Source organism: Pinus tabuliformis, chromosome 3_1, assembly GCF_031772625.1.
Source record: "Pinus tabuliformis cultivar Carrire ecotype Pingquan chromosome 3_1, CPIR1, whole genome shotgun sequence".
Classification (NCBI taxonomy): domain Eukaryota; kingdom Viridiplantae; phylum Streptophyta; class Pinopsida; order Pinales; family Pinaceae; genus Pinus; species Pinus tabuliformis.
This window is the reverse complement of record NC_142301.1, coordinates 873,871,053-873,894,338: the sequence shown is the minus strand read 5'-3', so window position 1 is coordinate 873,894,338 and position 23,286 is coordinate 873,871,053. Positions and strand designations below refer to the sequence as shown.

General features: G+C 38.4%; 1 protein-coding gene across 2 annotated transcripts in view; it reads left to right on the top strand.

The window, feature by feature from the left end:
* The window catches only part of LOC149190362 (cytochrome b-c1 complex subunit 6-1, mitochondrial-like), a 41,001-nt gene extending 17,994 nt beyond the window's left edge, over positions 1 to 23,007 (top strand). For both annotated transcript variants that reach the window (XM_089412128.1, XM_089412130.1), the window contains exons 4-5: positions 22,393 to 22,482; positions 22,601 to 23,007. In XM_089412128.1, coding sequence (XP_089268254.1) covers positions 22,393 to 22,482; positions 22,601 to 22,633 — 123 coding nt within the window. In that variant the 3' untranslated portion in view covers positions 22,634 to 23,007. The remainder of the gene's footprint in view (positions 1 to 22,392; positions 22,483 to 22,600) is intronic.
* Positions 23,008 to 23,286: the final 279 nt, after the last annotated feature.

Sequence of the window (23,286 nt, the reverse complement as noted above, 5' to 3'; positions counted from 1 at the left end):
AAAAGGAACAACAGAACACACCAATGCCGTTCCTTTTGAAAAAGGAACAGCAGAACACACCAATGCCGTTCCTTTGAAAAAAGAATAGCAAAAATCAAGAGTGTTGTTCCTTTTGAAAAGGAACAGCAGAAAAATCAAAAGTGTTGTTCCTTTTGAAAAGGAACAGTAGAAAAATCAAAAGTGCTGTTCCTTTTGAAAAGGAACAGCAGAAACACGCAAATGCCATTCGTTTTAGGAACGGCAAAAATTGAAATCTTTGAGCAAAAGAACACATTTAGTTCAAACATATGTACACAAACGAGTTTGAAGAAAAGAAATTATGTACAAATTGTGAAAAGAAATGAATTTCTTAATGAATTACAGGGGAGGAAGACTTCTCTTCCTCTCCTAAAATCTCCATATCAGTGTCTCTGTGTAGCTGTTGGCAGAAGGATTCCCGAGTGAGTGGTTTACGGTAGAGACGAACTCGGTGGCCATTCACTTTGAAGGTATATCCAGAACCGTCAATGGTGATTAAAGTGATGGTCCCATTTTCATGTACCTTCTGGATTTCGTATGGTCCCAACCAACGAGTCTGGAGTTTCCTAGGGAAGTCCTGAAACCGAGAGTCATATAACAGAGCCTAGTCTCCCTCATGGAAGACTTTGTTTTTGATGAGGGCATCATGCCATTTAGCTCGCTGCTGTTGAATCAATGCTGTATTTTGTAGTGCAGAGAGCCTAATTTCGTCCAATTCATCGATCTGTTGTAGTCGATTAATCTGTGCCTCGGTTAGATCTAAGCCAACTTCCTGTGCTGTTCGTAATATTTGGATTTCAAATTCTATAGGAAAAATGGGTTGTTTTCCAAACACTAATTGATAAGGTGAGTAACCAGTGGTGCTTCTCCATGTTGTTCTATAGGCCTAGAGTGCTTCAGGTAGTCGGGCAGCCCAATCACGCCTATGTGACGCAATGGTTTTCGTTAGGATTGATTCTATTACCTTATTGCTGCTTTCTACTTGTCCATTCGCCCGTGGGTGATATGGAGTAGTGATTTTGTGCTGGACATGATAATTATTAAGTGTTGCAGCTAATCTGTTGCCAACAAATTGTGGTCCCCCCTCTGTAATTATTTCCCTTGGAAGGCCATAACGTACAAATAGATGGAACATGAATTGTATGACAGAGTCCTCTGTGGCTCTTAGCAATGTTTCTGCTTCAACCCACTTGGTGACATATTCTGTTGCCACCAAGATATATGTTCTCTGATTTGATGAGGGGTTGATGGGCCCAACGAAATCAAGAGCCCATCGCTCGAATGGTTCGATGATTAACTGTGGTTTGAGAGGCATCTCGTCAGCTTGACCAGGACGTCATGCTCGCTGGCAGCTGTCACAGGCTTGGACAAATTTCTTTGCATCTCTGAAAATCGTGGGCCAATAATATCCTGTCTGTAATACTTTGTGTCCAGTTCTACGCTCAGCGAAGTGTCCCCCACATGGTCTGTCGTGACAGGCTTTTAGGATGTCAAATATTTCATCTTCTCGAACACATCTCCTGATATGCATGTTTGCCCCTGTGTGAAACAAATAGCCCCCAATCCAGGAGAATCGAGTACTCTTCTGAACAATCTGTTTTCGCTCATTAGGGGTTAAGTGTTTTGGTAGTTTACCTACTGCAAGGTAATTGGCAACATCAGCATACCAGGGTGTTCGAACGACAACAGCAAACAGATGTTCGTCCGGAAATTGATCTTCAACTGCTGCTGCATCAATTGGCTTTGGTAGGGATCTCTCCTTGGTTGGAGTGTAGCCATTTGCCTTTTTCAGAGTAGTGTACGAACCTGCTAGGGAAGAGTTGGATCTTAAAAACGAAAGGTAAGAACCTGCGTGCGGAGCATGTAAAAGCCCTGCTCCACTGTCCGCTTTCCTAACAGATTTGCTCTTGCTTCGTTTGAATAGAATTTAGTAGTTCATTTGAGTGCATGACTAAACAGAAAAAACCAGAAAAGAATATTAAGCTTCCATCCAAACCCGAAAAAGCTAAGGGGCCGGTGACCCTTGGCCGAACAACTTTCATAGACGAAATCTATAAGAAAACAGAATCTCAGCCATCAGTAGGTCCCAGGAAAATAATTTCTAAACAACCTACTAGTTCCCTTCAGGCCACAGGATCACCATCTGTAGCCTTTGCTGAGGTGCATAGTCAAACTGAAGAGCAGGAATTTTAGGAAATTGAAAATTCTACTCCAGAACTATTGCAGGAAGGGAATTTCAGCAACTTTTGTGAAGGAGAAGGAGAAACAGGGGAAACCGAGGAACCAAAATCTCCCATTGGAACAGATCAGCCATTAAACAACCCAGATAAGGGGAGCGTTGCAAAAATCATTGTTGAAGGAATCCAGTCTCCTCAGACATCAGGTATTCCTCTTATCCCAGATAAAGGAAGTGACATTAAAACTATCCCTGCTAAAATCATTCCCTCTCAACCTAGGAATACCCTCCTAGATATCCCAGAAGGTTATTGGCATATATTCGACCCTATGGCTCAGAACCAGCCAAATATTCAAACCTCTACATTACAATATCCTATAGTAGATTCTGCAGCAAATGCGCCCATGAAAGCTATCCCTCTTCAACATATCCCTACATTTCACGGTCTCACATCAGAAGATCCGGATGCCTTTTTTTTCGAATTTGATGTGTTGTGTAGGGGATATGATTACACCATCGATCCCCAGAAATTGAAATTATTCCCCTCTACATTAAAGGGGGCTGCTTTAAGATGGTTTATGGGACTAGGTGGTGGGGTCATCAACAATTGGGATCAAATGAAAGAATCCTTCTTAAAAAAATATCAGGATTATTGTAGGTCTAGAGAATTGAAAGACGAAATATTCCAAATGACAGCCAAACCGAACGAAACATTAGAAGAATATGTGGAACATTTTCAATACAATTTACAAAGATCTCATTATGCATCACTACCTTTACCTGATAATGTGTTAAAAACTGCATTGATAAGGGGCATGAAGGAACAGTGGATTGAAACATTAAACATCATGGGAAAAGGGGATATTTATCAAGAGAATTTTACTGACATTATTGATTTATGCATCAGGAGTTCGAGAGGCAGCACAAGAATAAAACCGGCAGAATATGATCGGTTTGCAAGAGACAATAAAATATCAACAAAAGGAGTAACGCGTGTGGAGATTGGAAATTTATTAAAAAATTTTAAAACTGATATTCTAGGGACACTAACTACACAACTTGATATTATGCAAGCCAAATAGAAGCAGATGGAGGCAGAACAGAATTTGGCAATCTTGCTTCAGTACTTTGTTGTCCTGTATATGATCAAAACTTCGTTGAATGTAACTTCGCTCACTGCAATTTTTGTATTGTAACTTCGCTCACTGTAATTTATGTATTGTAATTTCGCTCCTTGGTTGGAGTTTGGTTGATTAGGGCCCAATTCAATTGCGAAGATATGGATGGGACAATTACCTTGGCCTCCTGCTTAACAACTCAATGCCTAGTGCAAGTGCCCTTCATTATGCATGGGCACCCTCGGGGGATTTGAGTGAGTATAGACCAATGTTTGTCCTAGTTACAGTAAGGGCACCCTCAGGGGATTTGAGTGAGTATAGACCAATGCTTGTCCTAGTTACAGTAAGTATGCTCCACTTACTGTCACCTGTATAAGGTCCCTAAGATTATGGCCACTATGGTTACCATCTACAACCAGACGACCTGGGGGAACAATTGTGGGTTGGATCCACACATAAAGGAAGGGTATCAAGCACACAACCTCTAGAAAGAGATCCTCATATGTGCATAGACCACACCACTGAGACCAAATGAACTGGGGCTATCACTCCATTGATGCCAATGTGACCTAGTGCTTAACCCTTGTGTTAGATGGGCTTCGTAAGCAACATTCAATTGCAAATGGATTTTGCACTCCCCAACTCAAGATTCTAGTGTTTGTTTTATAGCCTAGGAGAATGTCCTCTCCAAACTATTCCAAGGACCTAAAATCTTAAGGTAATGTTGGCGTGCTACTAGGGAAAATAACAATATGTTTGATGAATTTTATTAATGTTTGCTTTTAGTGGCTGTTATTAAGTCATGGGTTATGGTATGAAACTTGTATGGTGTGATTGACTTAATTTTATATAAAAGAATGCAAGAGATGAAGGTGCAATTTATCACTTTCAATGAAAACTAACTAAGGTAAGGTGAGATCTTTCAATGCAAAGACAAATGCAAATCCTTACCACACTTTCCTTTACCACTTTGAACATTCACAAGTAGATTTGGTTTGAAGTAGATTAACAAGCGAAGCAAATCCAAAAGAAACAACAACGAAAGATGCACCCAAAACTTAAAACCCTACCTACAAGCAAGCATGCATTAAAAATATGAGTATGATGACTCAACACACTCACTATAGCGGGCACAAACAAAAGGGTTACAAGACAATGGCAATAGAGTTGTGCTCCACTCTAATGTCTTTGTAGTGAATCAAACCCAAGATTGGATTCAAGACCCTTGAAATGAATTCAAACCCCCTTATTTGAAGTGAATTTGAGGGTGACTGACTGAGTAGAAGATTTGGTGGGTAAGACTCCACACTGACCTAAGCCTTAGGCTTATGAGTTTGCAAGAAAGATGAAAAAATTATAGGGAAAACCACAAAAAACCCTCTCATAAGTGTTCCAACGCTCTGTCAAAGGCTTGACAAAGAGTTGAACACTTTGTGATGGTTCGATCAAGGCATTGAACAGGGATCCATTGCTTTGCCATGGCTAGGCAGGAGAGGTGAAGCAATTTTAAACCCAAATACTTAGTTTTTAGGCAGAAATTTTTGAGGCCTGATCTTCTCGGAATTCGTAATGAAGACTCAAAAGCAAAAAAACGAAAGAAAGCAAAAGAACCAAAAGAAACCTTCTGGGGTACTCCTCGAAATCACTGCCAATTATGTTTAGCCAAACATTCCTCTGTTGCCAGAGTACCAATTCCCACAAGTCTGCCCAAGACTCATGACAAACAATTCCTATGACCTACTTTATCCCTCCAGACATGCATGCACAACAAAATTTAAATGAACAAGAGAAGAGATGGAAGACACGCTTGACATGAAAGCCAGATTGCTGATTGCTTTTGGTGGTTGGACCTTGAGATCCAACTTTTTGTTCCTTGCACCATTGACCTACAAAATAGACAATTAAAAGCTACCGAACTCTACTACCTACAACTATGTTAATGTTAGCACATAAAAAACCAAAATGCATATATTCAAAAATCACATGAAATACATGTAAGTGGGTGGGAAGTAGTATTTTCTTATTATGTCAAAGCACTTACATAGATGTAGGTCCATTTTCCCTTTGTCCTTAGCCCCTTCTCTAACCAAAGCTCACAATCAGGCTCATTGCTAACCTTAGTTTATCTCAAGGCGCAAATGGGTTCTCAATTCGACAATATGTACCTATGTTTACTTCTCTCCCTTTTGCTCCATGGAGATCTTTGCTTTCATAGATGAGTTAACAAAGTGATTAAATGAATTTGGACATCTTTTTGATTGAGCTTGATTTGGTCATTTCATCCTTATCTTGAATTTATAGTCATTTTTGACCTTGTCAACCCTTCTCCATGCACTTTAGCAACCTTGGCCGCTTCAGTGCTCTGTGCTAGAGGCATTAGGGCATTCAACTCTCCTTGTTAGGTCATCTGGGGCATTGGAACTCTTTTTGACAATGTTTAGGGGGTGTTGAAGAGGCCAAATTGGACTCTTTTAGGGTTTCCATGAAGCTTTTTCTACATCTCAACCTTCCCCCTATGTTGCTTCTCTTGTAGACTTAGGGGTGTGTCATTTCAAGCTATAGCACTAGGAGCAATGATAACCACCATGGTGAAATAAGGAAACAAGTATACATGCCAAGCATCATGGTGATTCATACTAGAATGCCAAAAAAGTTAACTGAAATCAATTGCAAGCAATAATGGTCAAAGTACCTCACAAGAGTTAGCCCCACCTTCATTAGATGCAAAGGTTAGGTGAATGAATATATTGGCCAAAGAATGGGTGACATACATCTGAGACTGGCTTTCTATGGATAAGGTAGGGGTTGCTAGCTAACGAGTTGCATTATAGGAGATTTTTTCTCCTAGGATGACCCATGTATGTAAATGGGTAATAGGAACTAAGCAACCTTTCGCAATGAATCTGTTCGTTGTTTACTTGACATTTTTGTTGTTTTTGGATATTGAAGGATTTGGTTTGAACTGTCGAACCTATTCATTGTTGTCTACAATTGTATGCCAAGAGTGTGATCTTTAAGATTCATTGAATGTGCGAAAGAACCCCAATGAAGAATACTTGACTCCATAGCCCAACAATCATGGTACCAATGCATTGTAGCTTTATTCGTCCAAGGGTTTTATCTTTGGTGCCCATACTTTCATTTCCACTATAGAAACCTTTGTGCTTAATTGCAAATTGAGAGTAAGAGAGTATTCATTAGAAGATCAAATGAATTTTAGGGTTACCATTCTTGGCTTGGAAATGTACTATTCCTAAAATGAGAGTAGACAATATTGAGGTCAGAGTGGGTATTGCTCCATGTAGTATTTTCTTATTATGTCAAAGAACTTACCTAATTGTAGTTCCTTTTGGCCCTTTGTCCTGAGCTCCTTCTCTAACCAAAGCTCACAATCAAGCTCATTGCTAACCTTAGTTTATCTCAAGGCGTAACTGGGTTCTCAATTTGGCAGTATGTACTTTTGTTCACTTCTCTCCGTTTTGTTCCATGGAGTTCTTTGCTTTTATAGATGAGTTAACAAAGTGATTTAATGAATTTGGACATCTTTTTGACTGAGTTTGATTTAGTCATTTCATCCTTATCTTGAATTTATGATCATTTTTTACCTTATCAACCCTTCCCAATGCACTTTAGCAACCTTGTCCACTTCAATGCTTTGTGCTAGAGGAATTAGGGCATTCAACTCTCCCTGCTAGGTCATCTAGGGCATTGGACAATGTTTAAGGGGGTGTTAAAGAGGCAAAATTGGACTTTTTTAGGGTTTCCATGAAGATTTTTTCTGCATCTCAACCTTCCCCTTGTGTTGCTTTTCTTGTAGACCGAGGGGAGTGTCATTTTGAGTTATAACACTAGGAGCAAATGATAACCGCCAAGGTGAAATGAGGAAACAAGTATACATGCCAAGCATCATGGTGATCCATACTAGAATGCCAATGATCCATACTAGGGGAGTGTCATTTTGAGCAACCTTTTGCAATGAATCTGTTTGTTGTTTACTTGACATTTTTGTTGTTTTTGGATATTGGAGGATTTGGTTTGAACTTTTGAACCTATTCATGGTTGTCTAATTTGTATGCCAAGAGAGTGATCTTTAAGATTCATTGAATGTGCTAAAGAACTCCAATGAAGAATACTTTACTGCATAGCCCAACAATCATGGTACCAATGCATTTTAGCTTGGTTCCTCCAAGGGTTTTACGTTTGGTGTCCATACTTTCATTTCCACTATAGAAATTTGTGCTTAACTATTAAATTATGTAATAATGGTCAATATTAAATTAGACTTAGGCATTTAACTTTATGTTATATTTTTGCTTTATGTCTTATTGATCAATCCCACATTCATAAAGTGGATTGACTCAGTGTTAATGTAACCTATATAAGAAAGTGTTTTCTCTTTTATTATAAAACCGAATACAAAGAACTCTTTCGAGTTATTTCTTGGCTTTCTCTATGCTCGTGTTTTCTTTATATGGTATCAGAGCGAGGTTATCAAGCCACGAAATTGTAATAGCGTGAAGATTCAAGGGACTGCTGCCGGCAGTGAAGCTTTGAGGGATCGCCATCGTAGCACAGTGGAGAACCAAAAGCTTTTCGGGTCAATTGAGTGATTTTGCGGTTTAAAAACCAGTAGTACAGAATTGTATGGAACATCAGTCAATTCTCGTGCTGTTATTTTTTCCATACAAATAGCTGCCATTTTCCAGCTGCCAAAACAAGCCGTCAAACAGCTGCCGTACAGCTGTCAAACAGCCATATGGTTGTACGATCTGTAATTTTTTAAATTGCTTGCTGTAATTTTCGAAATTAAGGGTCAATTTTTGAAATTTAAGATCAATTTTTGAAATTAAATCTGAATTGAGCTGTTTTATTCGAAATTGGATTGTAATCTTCAAATTTGGACCACAATTTGTCCAAATTGGGTGTCAATTTTTTGAAATTTGGTTTTAAATTCTGCAATTTCTCTCAAATTGTGACAAATCAGATTGTTATATAGCAGATTGGATATGCTTATACCTGATTTGTGGACCAGATTTGCGGATCTGGTGTTTTTAGTGGCTGATCTATTATTTTTCAGCATTTTTGAGGCGCTTTTGATCAGTTTGGTGGCAGATTTCCCAAATTTGACTTGCAGAGATGGCTTCATTGAACAATACCATGTTGGAAAACAGTTAGAAGTTCTCTGGAAAGAAGTACAACACGTGGAAACAACGGATTTTTGCAATCTTTGAGTACCGTTGCTTGGATGAGGTGGTTCTAGGCAAAACTACCCAACCCACAGTTGCGGGTAAAGATCAGGACAAGTTTGATGGCTATGACAGAGAGGCCATGATGCTTATCAGACTGTAAGTTATTGATGAGATGCTTCTTGAAGTTCAAATAGGGAAAACTTCAACTGCAGTTTGGACGCATTTGAAAGATCTTCATGAGATATCTGACAAAGGGCGAACATTCTTTTTGAATAACATGCTGTTATCGATCACGATGAGTGAAGGTGCCTCATTGCAAGAGCACTTGCTCAAGATCAAGGACATCCAAGATTAGTTGCTAGCCATTGGTCGGAAGATGGAGGAAGAGGACATGGTGGTTATCACGCTAAAAAGCTTACCACGAGCCTATGAGCATTTCATTGAAACCCTCAACATTACTACGCAATAAACTCTTACAGCAGAACAAATGGAAGAAACCATTCGGCAACAACACTGGGACAAAGGGTTTTGAGCAGGCCTTTGCAGCGAATTACAAAGGCAAAGGAAATGGGGCCAAGAAGAAAGGCCAGCAAAGTGGGGAGGATGGTCCCCAGGGACAGAAGACCATCACTTGTCATTATTGTGGCAAGACTAGCCATGTGAAGAAATAATGCAGGAAAAGGTTCGCTGACCAGAAATCCAACCAGGGAGGGCCTCAGCGAAAGGCTCATGTTGTAGAGCACATTGAGGAGAAGGAATCAACCTTCTATGCCTTCATAGCCACAACCCAAGTAGACTAGTCCAAATCATCTGCTTGGTATATTGATTTTGGAGCATCCTGACATTTCACCAACAGGCAGGATTGGTACACAGAGTTCGGGGCATGTTCATCCAAGGATTCATTAATCTTTTGTGGTGGGGCCGAGTATAAGGTCGCTGGTAAAGGACATATTCAACTTTCCTTTGGAGAAAAAACATTACTCTTTCTCAATGTCTACTATGTGCCAGGCATGAAACTCAATCTGCTATCAGTTAGTTAGATTATGCGACATTGTCCAAATCTAGATATCAACTTTAGCAATCATAAATGCTATATAGTTGAAAGGAACACCAAGAAGATTGTTGCTCTTGGTGTAGAAGATCATGATTTGTTCAGGTTGGTAGACATTGGTAAGGTAAAAGAACATGCATTGGCAGCCAAATCTGCATCAAATATTCGTACACTATGGCATCTGAGGTATGGGCACCTCAATATGACTTACCTCTCTCAATTGGCTCGAGAGAAACTAGTTGATGGAGTTTTGGATATATCACTGAAGATCCAGGGAGTTTGCAAAGCTTGCCAAGTTGGCAAGCAACATCGATCACCATTTGATGAAGGATAGGCTTGGAGAGCACAAAGGGTCCTTTAGCTGGTTCATGTGGATGTTTGTGGACCAATGAGTACGACATCAATCACCGGTGCCAGGTATTTTCTGCTGTTTGTTGATGATTTTAGTAGAAAAATGTGGGTGTATTTTCTCAAATTAAAATCTGAAGTGTTTAATGAATTTCAAAAGTTCAAAGCATTAGTAGAAGAAGAGTCAGGTTGTCACATAACCACTCTTAGGTCTGATAATGGTGGAGAATTATGTTCCAAAGAATTCCAAAAATTTTGTACTAAGCATGGCATAAAGAGACAATGCACCACACCCTACACTCCACAACACATTGCAGTAGTTGAAAGAAGAAACCGCACCATCACGGAGATGGCCAGATGTATGCTGCAGAATAGGCCTGTTCCACACAGGTTTGGGCCAAAGTAGTATTCACAACAGTTTACCTGCAGAATAGATCTCCAACGATGCCGATAAAGAAGAAGGCACTAAAGGAAGCATGGTCTCGTAGAAAGCCTAAAGTGAGTCATTTGAAAGTCTTTTGATCTACTGCGTATACTTGGATTCCAACTCACAAAAGAACCAAGTTAGATCCAAAGAGCAAGAAATTGATGCTTACAGAGTACAGTGACACTCACAAGGCTTACAGGTTGGTTGATCCAGCCACTCATAAGGTGATCTTCAGTAGAGATGTTGTTGTTGATGAAGATATTGGACCTTTCCAATCTTCTTCTGAGTCCCGAATTACCAAACACCTAGAGGTACCAAAATATTCAGGCAGCTCCCCCTGAAGGGGGGGGGGGGGGGGAGATGAGACTCATTGTTCGGTGATTTCTACTCCTGACAGTCCGATTCAACAATTAGATGATATTCCTACAGGAAGCCCAAGTCGTGGTGGCAATACTGATTTGGGTGGGGTAGATCCCAAAACAAGGCCAAAAATGGTGGCACAACACCATTGGTGATGTTCAGATAGGAGAAATGATCAGGGGACGATCGTCTAGAGGAAAGAGCATTCAACAACCATCTATGGTTAACTTTGTTCTTATGGCTAACCTATAGGAAATCTATGAGCCACAACCAATGTTGCACAAAGCGGGGACGAAACGGGGACGTTTTTTGGAAGCGGGGACGCAGAAGCGTCATTTTCCAAAAATCTAGGAAGCAAAGTGTCTGCTATATATGCTATATATATATATATTTTTGCATTTATACTCAAAACAAACATCCCAAATACCAAAATTAGTTGTAGAAGACATGAAAACATGCATATTTTTGCATAAATCAAGATAGATATAGCATCCATTGTACATTAATGATTAATTATTCATGCATCAACCATTTAGATGCATCAACCATCTAGAATCTAGATTCTTCTCCTCTTGTCTAGCCTTTGCCTCTACCTTGATTGTTTAGGGATATTAGTCAACATTGCCCAATTTTGATCAAACTACCTAATCCAAGACTTAAAATATGGTAGAAAAAGCTTAACATGCTTGATCAATGATTTTGACTTGATTGAAAGGTAATTTTTTACTAAGGGTGTGATAAAGGAGTTCAACAATTAACACCACAGACACTAGGGTACATATAGGGCTTGGTGCTCTTGATTAAATGCTAATCGCATACCTTCATACTTGATATAATCTAATGAAATGCCACAATCCCATTGATCCTGAATTCCTGAAAACTGTTAAGTCTGCTGAATTTTGAATAGGATATGAAATTATATATTGAGAATGTCACTTTTACTTTAAGAATTTAACATTACCATGAGGGAGCATATGCTATATTTATATTTTTTTTGCTTTCATTCCTCACCCTAACCCAAGGTGGACCCACCTCCAACAAGCAAACTCACCAAAAAATAAAAATAAAATTAAAAAAAACCGATATTTTTAGGCCGCGCGGCGCACTTTTTCGAAGCGTGTACGGAATCGTACAATTCGGCCTCTGAAGCGCCACGCTTCATACGACCGAAGCACCGTACGAAATGCGTTTCAGAGGGACGCTTCCGGAATTTCCAAGAAGCGCCATTATCAGTCCGAAACGCGTTTCGGAATTTCAATAGCGTGTTTCGGGAGGCGCTTCCTGGACGCATCCGTACGGACTGCGCTTCGGGGGTTAGATCCGGGGGGGGGCGTTTCCTGCAACATTGGCCACAACACTTTGAGGAGGCAAAATGAAGACTTGAATGGGAGAAAGCCATGGCATATGAACATGAGAGTTTGATGAAAAATCAGACTTGGGATCTCACATCTCTTCCACCACGGAAGAAACCCATAGGCTGCAAATGGGTCTACAAGGTCAAATACAAAGCAAATGGTACACATGACAAACACAAAGCACGATTTGTTGCAAAAGGATTCTCTCAGCGAGAAGGCATTGACTATGAGGAAACCTTTGCTCCCACAACAAAGATGAGCACCATTCGTCTGGTTCTAGCCATGGCAACACAGTTTGGCTGGAAAGGCCATCAAATGGACGTGAAATGTGCCTTCCTAAATGGAGATGTGCAGGAAGAAGTCTACATGCAACAACCACAGGGGTTTCAGGGTTCAGGAAAGGAGCATTTGGTTTGTCGACTGAAGAAGGCTCTATATGGCTTGAAGCAGGTGCCTCGAGCATGGTACATTAAGATTGACAGATATTTGGATGAACAAGGGTTCTAGTGGAGTCCTTCAGATTCCAACATGTATGTCAAAAGAGTTGGTAATGATATCATCCTTCTGGTTATATATGTAGATGATATCATTGTCACAGGTAGTGAATAAAAGGCTAAAGAACAGATAAAAAATAATATAGGAAAAGCTTTTGACATGACTGATCTAGGTCTCCTGCACTACTATTTAGGTGTATAAGTCTAGCAAATAGGTAGCAACATCTTCATATCACAATCAAAATATGCCAGAGGTTTGTTGGATAGATTCAGAATGACAGATTGCAAAATCTCATCTACACCAATGGAGAAAGGGTTGAAACTTTCAGCCTAGACAGACTCTAAGGAAGTTAATGAGTCCATATACAGGCAACTAGTGGGGAGCTTGATATATCTTACAGCCACTAGACCTGACTTATGTTTTGCTGTGAGCTACATTTCCAGGTTCATGACAGCGCCAAAAGAACACTGGACCACAGCAAAATGAGTTCTGAGATATGTGAAAGGGACACTTGACTTTGGCATTCTGTATAACATAAGCAAAGAATCCAAGTTTATTCAAATTTATAATGATTTTATGTATAGTCTCTATATAATGTTGGCGATTTTTAAGGTAAAATAATTTTATATTCTAAAATTTGGGCAAATCGCCTTTTATAAAATTGGAAATTGTCGAATCTTTTTTGTGGAAAAATCATGGAAAATTAGCCCACTGGGCGAACATTAGCCCCTAAAATTTCCCATGGTGGATATACAGATTTTTGTAGACATTCTTACCAAGCCTTTTGGTCTTGAAAAATATGTAAAGTTCCGGGATAAGCTTGGTGTAGTTAGTAAATTGACCATTAAGGGAGGGTATTAAATTATGTAATAATGTTTATATGAAAGGTTTTCGGCGATAATCACATCAAAATTCATTTGTCGACGCATTTCGAACCAAAAAGTGTGGTTCATTGTCCGTGTGGTTGTCGATGCGATAATCTCATCTTGTTTTGACGATGAACCACACTCGTTGGTTCGAAACGCGTAGACAAATGAATTTTGATGTGATTATCGCCAAAAAATTTTCTTATAAACTTGTTATGGATCACAAAAGCCTCAATTCAATATGTAATAATGGTCAATAATTAATTAGACTTAGGCATTTAACTTTATGTTATATTTTTGCTTTATGTCTTATTGATCAATCCCACATTCATAAAGTGGATTGACGTGTTAATGTAATCTATATAAGAAAGTGTTTGCTCTATTATTAAAAAACTGAATACAAAGAACTCTTTCGAGTTATTTATTGTCTTTCTCTATTCTCGTGTTTTCTTTGTGTTAATTGCAAATTGAGAGTAAGAGAGTACTCATTGGAAGATGAAATGAATTTTAGGGTTACCATTCTTGGCTTGGAAATGTACTATTCCTAAAAAGAGAGTAGTCAATATTGAGGTCAGAGTGAATATTGCTCCATGTAGTATTTTCTTATTATGTTAAAGCACTTACATAACTGTAGTTCCTTTTTTCCCTTTGCCCTTAGCTCCTTCTCAAACGAAAGTTGACAATCAGGCTTGTTGACCATTATGTGTCAACAACCCATAGCAGTACACCCCCTTTTTTCACAAAAGGGATAGCGCCTGATCGATGTGTCTGTGCCGTCCAACTATCATCATCAGCTTGAACAAGATGTTATAATGTAAACGCATTCTGCATGTATGTGATGTAAATAATTTCAGCAGATCCGTGTCGTGTATGTAATGAGCTAGGTAAACCTACTTTTTTGATGACGATCTACATTCTGGGTGGTTTTTTGTCTCACCGATCCATTCTTGAATGATCGACAGAGTTTTCCTAAAGTCTTACCCCAAAGCTGGAATGGATTTTGTCATTGGGATCTTAGGCGAGTCCTAGTGTTCTAGATCGAGTTTATGTAAAAGTGATTTGGGAATAATCCTAACTATTTGGTTAGGTTATTTTATTACAAATTGCTTGGTCTGCTAGATTATATTTGTGTCACAGAAATGGGTTTTCCCCCTTGAGATGTAAAAAATATGAAAATCATGATGTAAAGTGTCTTGAGGGTTGAAAAAATAATTTATTCTCTCATAGGTTAATTAATTAAATTTTCTGGCAAAAATTAATTAAAATCATAAGCCAGAAATTTAATTAATTCTAGGTCTTAGCTTGCTAAATTTTAAGCCTTTGGTCCCTGGAGGTTAAGTCAAAGTCAAATTTTTGAGGAAATTAACTCAATTTTTTTATTTATTTTATTTATTTTTGAGTTAATTAAAATGCATTTAATTGAAAAATTCGAATTTCCTCAATAATTTAATATTTCGATGGATGAGATTAAAAGAAATTTTAATCCTCATCAACGATCGAGATTGCTTTGATGAGGATCACTCGAACTAGCCGTTGGAGGATTTATCTTTAAATAGGAAGTCATTCGTCAGTTAGTTCATTCGACCTTATAGTCGTGTGCTAAGCGAAAAGATCTCGTGTAATCTATTTTCTGAATAATAAAGAAAGACTTTGGGGTTAATCTTCGTTGGTGTTACTCTTCATAGAAATACTGTAACATGTGTCATTTTTCATGTGTAATTTTTTTTAGAAATTGATAATAGCTTCTGAAGAGTGATTTGAGTATAGGTATCTTGCTCAGTCGTTGGAGTTTTAAGTCATAATTTAAATTTTGAATGTAATAGCAAGTATCTCTATTTATCTGAATTTTATTATCATTTTCTCACTCTATTTTGATGGTTGAATTGAGTTTTGCAGGAAAGTCTTGATTTTTATCTGCGAAATTGATGAATCTGGCTGTTGAAAGCCTTAGACTATCAGATCTGAGAGCGGAGTTGAACTCACACTCCTCAAATCTGATAGATTTACCATTCCTGTGCATAGATCTGTAAAATTATTTTTGGTTTTCTGACTTGGGTTTTTCTGGGTTTTAGTTTTTATCATTTTATATATTGTTTAGGTGTTTTATTGTTGTCGTGCAGCTAGAGATTTGAGGAAGAAACCCGTGTAGAGTCCAAATCTAGGCCCTGGAGGGTAAGATCTGGATCTTTGGGGTTTTATTTGCATAATTTTGCAGGGGATATTATTCAAAAGATTTTGCAGTCCAAGGTTTTTAAAAGGTTTTAAATCTGGAAAATTTTATAAGGGTTTCAAATAAATCTGAAGCAGAAGGATTTAACATTTTAATAAGAATTTCTGGGGTTTTCTGGCTACCATTTTTCCGAGTTTTTTGATCTGCTGGTTGGGTTTTCGTTTCACTGCAAAATTTTGATTTTTTTTTACAAGGCCCACAGACTATTGCTGCTATCTGCATTCTCTACGAATCTGCAAACCCCAACCTTGCTGCCATCTCTCCCATCTGCGTTTTTTTCAATCATCCCATCGCTGCCTTCAAACTCTGCAAACGCATCCCTCTGCCCAACTCCTTTTACCCTCTAAATTCGTCCATCGCCTCGCTGCTCTGCCTACGAATTCCTCTACTGCTGCCTGTGGTATCTCCTTGCCCTCACAACAGTTCCGTCCCACAGCTCTCAACTCTTCACAGCCCGTATCCATTCTTCTCACTCCTTAATCCTCCATCCAGCCCACAGCCATCCTTTCCCGCAGTTCTGCCTGCAAACGCCTCTGAGCCTCTCCACGCTGCTCCATTCACTCTTGCACAACTCCCTTCCGCTCCCTCTGCAGCTCCATCGCAACCATCAATCTCCCGCTGCTCCATTGCCCCTGCGTCCTTCTCGTTGGTTGCAATTCACGGCCTCCTCGCTACACTTCCATTCCGTCATCAAAACCTGCATAAGCAACAAGCAAACATTTCGATTTGTTTCTTTCTATTTACTTCTTATGTTTTAGTGGGTTAGGGTTAGCATCGTTCCATTTTTTTTCATTTATGAGTTAAGAAAGTTTAAAGTTTGATTTTATTCTTTGCTTTGAGTTAGACCTATTCCATTTCAAAATTTCGATTTTTGTTTATTATTTTTGATTTCCCTTCATTTTATTTTCTGATTTGATTTATGTTAAACAATTTATCAAATTTTTTTTTTTAAATGGTTTTTGATTTTTATTTGTTTTCATTTTCATCTAAAACATTAAAAAATCTAAACATTTAAAAGCATAAAAAAATTTAAAAATTGAAAATTTCTAAAAAATAAGAAAAGCCCTTTTTCTTTTTTAAATCTTTGTGACATTTGATTTTGATTTTTTATTTTTTACAAAATTAAAAATCATAAAAATTTCTATTTTTTTTTTGTGGTTTGTGATTTTGTGATTGAGGATAAAATAAACTAAAAAGGGATTGGTGCTTTCACATTTAATATTTTAAGGTGGCCTATGGCCCATTAAAATTTTAATTTTTAACCCTTTAATTCATTTTAATTACGTCACATTAAAAGATCTTGATTTCTTCATTCAACTAATTTCCTAAGGAATAATTAAAATACTAATTTAAAGTTCCTTGGTGCTATTTGATGATTAAATGTATTTTTGTGATTTCTCTATTGTCAAGGTGCGACTAATGTTTTAAAAATTATATTGACTATAGGAGAAAGTTAATTAATTGTAGATCTAGGTCATTAATGAAAATCATTTTAAATCTGGAATCTCTTGCATAATAAAGTTTTGGGCGTTAGCGTTTAATCGTTCATGATCTTCGCTTTGCCACATTATAATTTGCTTTGGATGACTTGTCATTTATTTAGTCTTTGGTTATTTCAAATTAAAGGCACTGGTCTGTAGTCATTTTTATCTTGTGATTGTGTATATCTATCTCAATTGACCGAGACTTGTTCTATTTCATCAAGTTGTTCATTCTTAAAATCTCCTAGAGCCCGTGTTCCATAAGCTACCCTCATCCATTCACCTTAGGGACTACCCCCCTTGACTTATCTAGGAGGGAGTCTAAACGGAGTGAGTAAGGATTAGATTTGCAACCCTTACTCTGAGCGTTGTCGTGGTGCCTAGACACTTTGTGCGACAACAAGGCCCATTGCTAACCTTAGTTTATCTCAAGGCGCAACTGGGTTCTCAATTCGACAGTATGTACCTATGTTCACTTCTATCCCTTTTGCTCCATGGAGATCTTTGCTTTTATAGATGAGTTAATGAAGTGATTAAATGAATTTGGACATCTTTTTGATTGAGTTTGATTTGTTCCTTTCATCCTTATCTTGAATTTATAATCATTTTCGACCTTTTCAACCGTTCTCCATGCACTTTAGCAACCTTGGCCACTTCAATGCTTTGTGCTATAGGCATTAGGGCATTCAACTCTCCTTGCTAGGTCATCTGGGGCATTGGAACTCTTTTTGACAAGGTTTAGGGGCCAACATTGGATTTTTTAGGGTTTCCATGAAGCTTTTGCTGCATCTCAACCTTCCCCGTATGTTGCTTCTGTTGTAGACTCAGGAGAGTGTCATTTTGAGCTATAACACTAGGAGAAAATGATAACCACCAAGGTGAAATGAGGAAACGAGTATACATGCCAAGCATCATGGTGATCCATACTAGAATGCCAAAAAAATTAAATGAAAGCAATTGCAAGCAAGAATGGTCAAAGTACCTCACAATAGGTGGCCCCACCTTCATTGGATGCATAGGCTAGACAAATGAATATATTGGCCAAAGAATGGGTGACAAGCATCTGAGACTGGCTATTTGTGGATCAGGTGGGGGTTGCTAGCTAACAAGTTGCATTATAGGAGAATTTTTCTCCTAGGATTTTACCCATGCATGTAGATGGGTAGTAGGAACTAAGCAACCTTTTGCAATGAATCTGTTCGTTGTTTACTTGACAGTTTTGATGTTTTTGGATGTTGAAGGATTTGGTTTGAACTTTCAAACCTGTTCATTGTTGTCTACAATTGTATGCCAAGAGAGTGATCTTTAAGATTCATTGGATGTGCTAAAGAACCCCAATGAAGAATACTTGACTCCATAGCCCCAACAATCATGGTACCAATGCATTATAGCTTGATTTGTCCAAGGGTTTTACCTTTGGTGTTCATATTTTCATTTCCACTATAGAAACCTTTGTGATTAATTGCAAATTGAGAGTAAGAGAGTATTCTTTGGAAGATCAAATGAATTTTAGGGTTACCATTCTTGGCTTGGAAATGTACTATTCCTAAAACGAGAGTAGCCAATATTGAGGTCAGAGTGGGTATTGTTCCCACCTTTGCATTTTGGGCTATCTCTTCAAGTCCAACTTTTCCAAGGCCGGTGAAACACGAGGGAAACAATGGGGAGACAATAGGAGGATTCTAAGAATTTAGATCCTCTGAGACAACAATGTTCTTAGTAAATTTTCTTTTTCTTATAACTCTATGTTATTTGTATGCTCTGAGGTTGCTTTAGTGAATGAGACTATGTGCTATTTGAACGCTTTTGGTACAACCTTTGGTGTTGTTTTCAATGACACAATTATGAGTTTTGGCGAATTCGAATTGATGTGTCCCTTCCATTAATTTCCGAAAACTGGAAGAGGATAAAGCCTAGGGAAATGATGAGATATTCAGGTGTCCCTTTTGGTGACAAACTTTCTCCTTCGACAATGTGGAACTAGTGCTTGCATAGATCACAATCCAACTGTTGAAATCTGATTTTGTGGCACTTTTGCACCATGGTAAAGTAGGATAGTGGCCTTGGGGCTTATTGATATTTTCACTCAAAGAAAAATATTGATAGTTTAATGTGTGGTTAGGTGTTTCAAAGGTAATGCTCTATGGAGGACCCTTGTTGCTCATAGGATTCTTCAATGCAACCACGTTGGTGGGATTTCAGGGCAATTTTCCTTGTGTGACATTATTGGACGTTACCATTGCTTAAAGATAAGGCTTTATTGTGCTTGAGTGCATTTGGGAAGGCTAGAAGCAAGTGGTGAGTTAGATTTCTTAAGGATTTTAGAGAGTAGGAGGGGATGGGATCTCCCTTTCATCCTCGTTTGGTCTCTTGAAATTGCAGGGATAATGCATTTTCGATTTCCCACAATTTAGGCTCAAAGACTATGTAAGAAGGGTTTTTTTAAATCTAGGTGACAGAGGGAGAGATTTTGTTGGTTCTAGAAGTAGATTACTTGAGATAGAGATTCATCATTAAGGAATTGTAAACACCTGTTGTAGGGGTGAATTTGCACAAGATGAATGGAGCCTTTCATTGCCCTATTTGGAATGGTTAGGTAGGGCAATATGTAAAGTCGCCATTGAATACAAAGAACAAAAAAACCATGCTTGTGCACATGAGGACACCCTCGTTTTGAATAAGACGTGGGGCTGTTCAGATAACGAATTTTACTAGGTTAGGAAAATGGGTGGTGTTTGGTCATATAGAATATCCCGCAAACTTGGGTGTTCATTTGACTGGTTTGAACACTTCGGGACAATGGCAGAAATTTCACATGCATAGTTGTGGAATCTATTATTGGCTAACTTGTCATGGCGGGTGGGATTCTAATTCATCAAAGTCACCTAGGGGTTATACCTGGTTGGCCATCGTTAACCCAATTGTAGATTTGGGTTATCAGAGGGACTAGCTGCGAAGTCAAACATTAACTTTGTAGCTGAGCTCTCCAGTGACGTGAATCTACAATTGTGTTACAGTCAGGCTACCTGGCCCCATGCACATGAAACAACACCTCATGGTGGCAAATTGGCCCATGAGGGGCAAGCATGACACAAGCAAGAATCAATCACAATTCGGGTTATCAGAGGGACTAGCTGCGAAGTCAAACATTGACTTTGTGGCTGAGCTCTCCAGTGACATGAATCTACAATTGTGTTACAGTCAGGCTACCTGGCCCCATGCACATGAAACAACTCATGGTGGCAAATTGGCCCATGAGGGGCAAGCATGTCACAAGCAAGAATCAATCGTGTGTGTGGAGGATAATAATCCCTCACTTTGACCACGCAGGCCAGATCCCATTGATATGTGACTGCCACTGGTTATTTACCAGAGACTGCCCTTGTAGTCTAGAATCTGGATTGGCTGAGACTGGTTCAAGATGAGAAATGTCTCAACCGTGGTACAGTAGAGGCAGCACATCATTTGGGAGTTTCTGATGTTAGATAGTGTTGGAAAGTAGCACATATCAATATTTTTTCAATATTACAAGGAGCCATTCATTGTTACCCATCACTGCTGTGGGATTATTGTTGCTTGCCCTTGGTCATTATTGTGGCGTTTGGTACTATATCCTCTTTTTGGTATTATAAAAATATCAATAATCTAATTTTTAAGGTCACAGCTCGAGCCAGACACCAAATTGGTGTATGAGACCCCTCTGCACAATAATTTGACTGTGAAAGTTTACGGAGGTGTACATACTCTATTACCCTGTGGAATTGAACATATGGTTTCCTAGTAGGAAACCCATCTTCTTAACCATTAATCCCACTCAAGTTGTAGTATTCCATTTGGAAGATCCAATGTAACTATGTTTTTGATGGGTTTATAGTTTCTATTCAGTATTTTCTACAGTTGGCATTTGATAAGGTATATGCCCAAAGTAGATCAAAGGGGCTTTTGTTTATCAAAGATGAAAAAAATATTCTGACCTTATTGCAGTATATTGACCACAATAAGCCTATAAGGTAGTTGTACTCACTCGTGCATAAGTGCCTTGAAGGCCTCCGGTATAACATAATTCTTGTATATCAATGTTCTATATATAACGTTGTTAATGTATCAGCCAATACACATAGCAACCTGAAATAAATTCCTGATTAGTGTTGATTTGTTTGACAGGCCTTTCCGATTCTAAGCAACCATCATTTAGGAAATCAATTAGCTTAGTATTTTTTCCCTCCGGTTTCCACCTAGGCTGAGCCTAGGCTGGGGCCAGCCCCAGTGTTGGATAAAAGAACCAGTTGCCCACCTGTGGGATGATGTCATCAGGATTGTGCGAGGCTCGGTTGAGCCTGGACGAAGTGGCTCCCCCCACAATGATATTTGAACCCAAAACAAACTGATTGGTCTACTCCTAGTGGGTGAAATCAATTAGCTTAGCTGTATGCATGTTGGTTCACTGGATATGATTTGATAATAATTCAGCCATGTGAAGTTGGTTCTCATGATAAGCTAAATTTAAACATTGAGCACTTGCTGTCACTTGATTTGGTGAACCGTGGACAGAAATTTTCAGTCATGTCTTTGCTGATACCATATTGTTCTTCCCATCTAATTCCCAGAATTGCATTTCATTTCTTCCTATTGGTAGATTGGAAATATTTAGTCTGCTATCCATTGTGAAGTTGGATAAATTGCAACGTCCATATCCTCCCGGAATATGTTTACTGAATTAACGAGTTTTTATTAGGCAAAGCAAAATTGACTCAACCACTCTCCCCTTCTTTGATATGGTGCCATGTAAAGTCCCCACGCCATCAACAGAAATTGTTCTATTGAAATTTAATCGTCTATTTCAAAAGTAAAGAGTGTCAAGATCGAAGTATGCCTCAATCAAGAATGATGCAATTTCAACGCCTGGGAGGGAGTTATAAGAGGTGATTGGTTTTTCCCTGTTATCTTGTATAGTGTATTTCAATAGGAAAAGAAATTAGAATGTTGAACTTGAAGCTCGTTATTATGAATATCATGACAGTCAGACATAAAGATGCAATTGCTTATATTATACTTCTGAACAACTATTCAAATGTTGAAGTTGAAACTCGTTATTATGAGTATCACGACAGTCAGACATAAAGATGCAATTCCTTATAAGTCTGATGTAGAACTAGTCATTAAATACCAGGCATATAGGGGTCAGCTGTATCAGATTGCAGTGTGCACAGATGGTATTAGCAGTCAGGACCATGCACATATTTTGTTTTCTTGAAGTTTGGAATTCTTGTTTTGGCAGGCATGCGTGAAGAGAGTAGCATCTGATGAGACTGGGCACAAGCATTGTACAGGGCAATACTTTGACTACTGGGCATGTGTCGATAACTGTGTAAGTTTTCTTCTTTGTAATGATATCTAGAAGTTCATACTAGCGTTTAATTGTTTGATTATTTGCATTCTAGATCTGTGATATTCATTTCAATAACAAGGTATATTGTAAACTGTAGGCTGCACCCAAAGTATTTTCCAGTTTGAAATGACATGGATGTCAAGGAGAAGAGGATGTAACCGGGTTGATAAAATTTATGTGTTCACAACAATCATGTTTATTTAGTTCAGGAATCTTCTCATTAAAGATTTTGTCATACATTGGACAGATACTGCTTATACTTTCACCAGTAAATTAGTTTGACACAATTTTCTATGAATCTTGTTAATAATGCTTCAATTTATTTTCTAAATTGTGTACTATATGGACTCAAAACAAATGAGTCTTGAAGCTTCGTAAATCCCTAGATAAGCTCTCGAAGCTTTGAGGCCCATAGGTTTTATGGGCATCTGGCTTTACTTCACTTTGTTACCAACTTAACTGCACTTAGGCAGTTAAATAAACGTATTTAACTATTGTTGGATACCTGATTTCTTTTCTCCTTATTAATGCTCATATGTGCAATTCATGGAGTGGCCATCAACAATAATATTGGCATAGCTTTATTTTTCTCTTTATTCTCTTTATTTTTATGATTTGGAAATGGGAAAATATTTTTAATAACCTTATTCTCCAATGTTGCATCAAGTTTTAGGGATGGGTTGACAGATTTTGAGGATGGCTAGAAGGCACCTCAAATATCCACCGGATGATTGGAGGGAGATAGATTAATTTTTTATTATTATTATAAAAAATCCATAAATA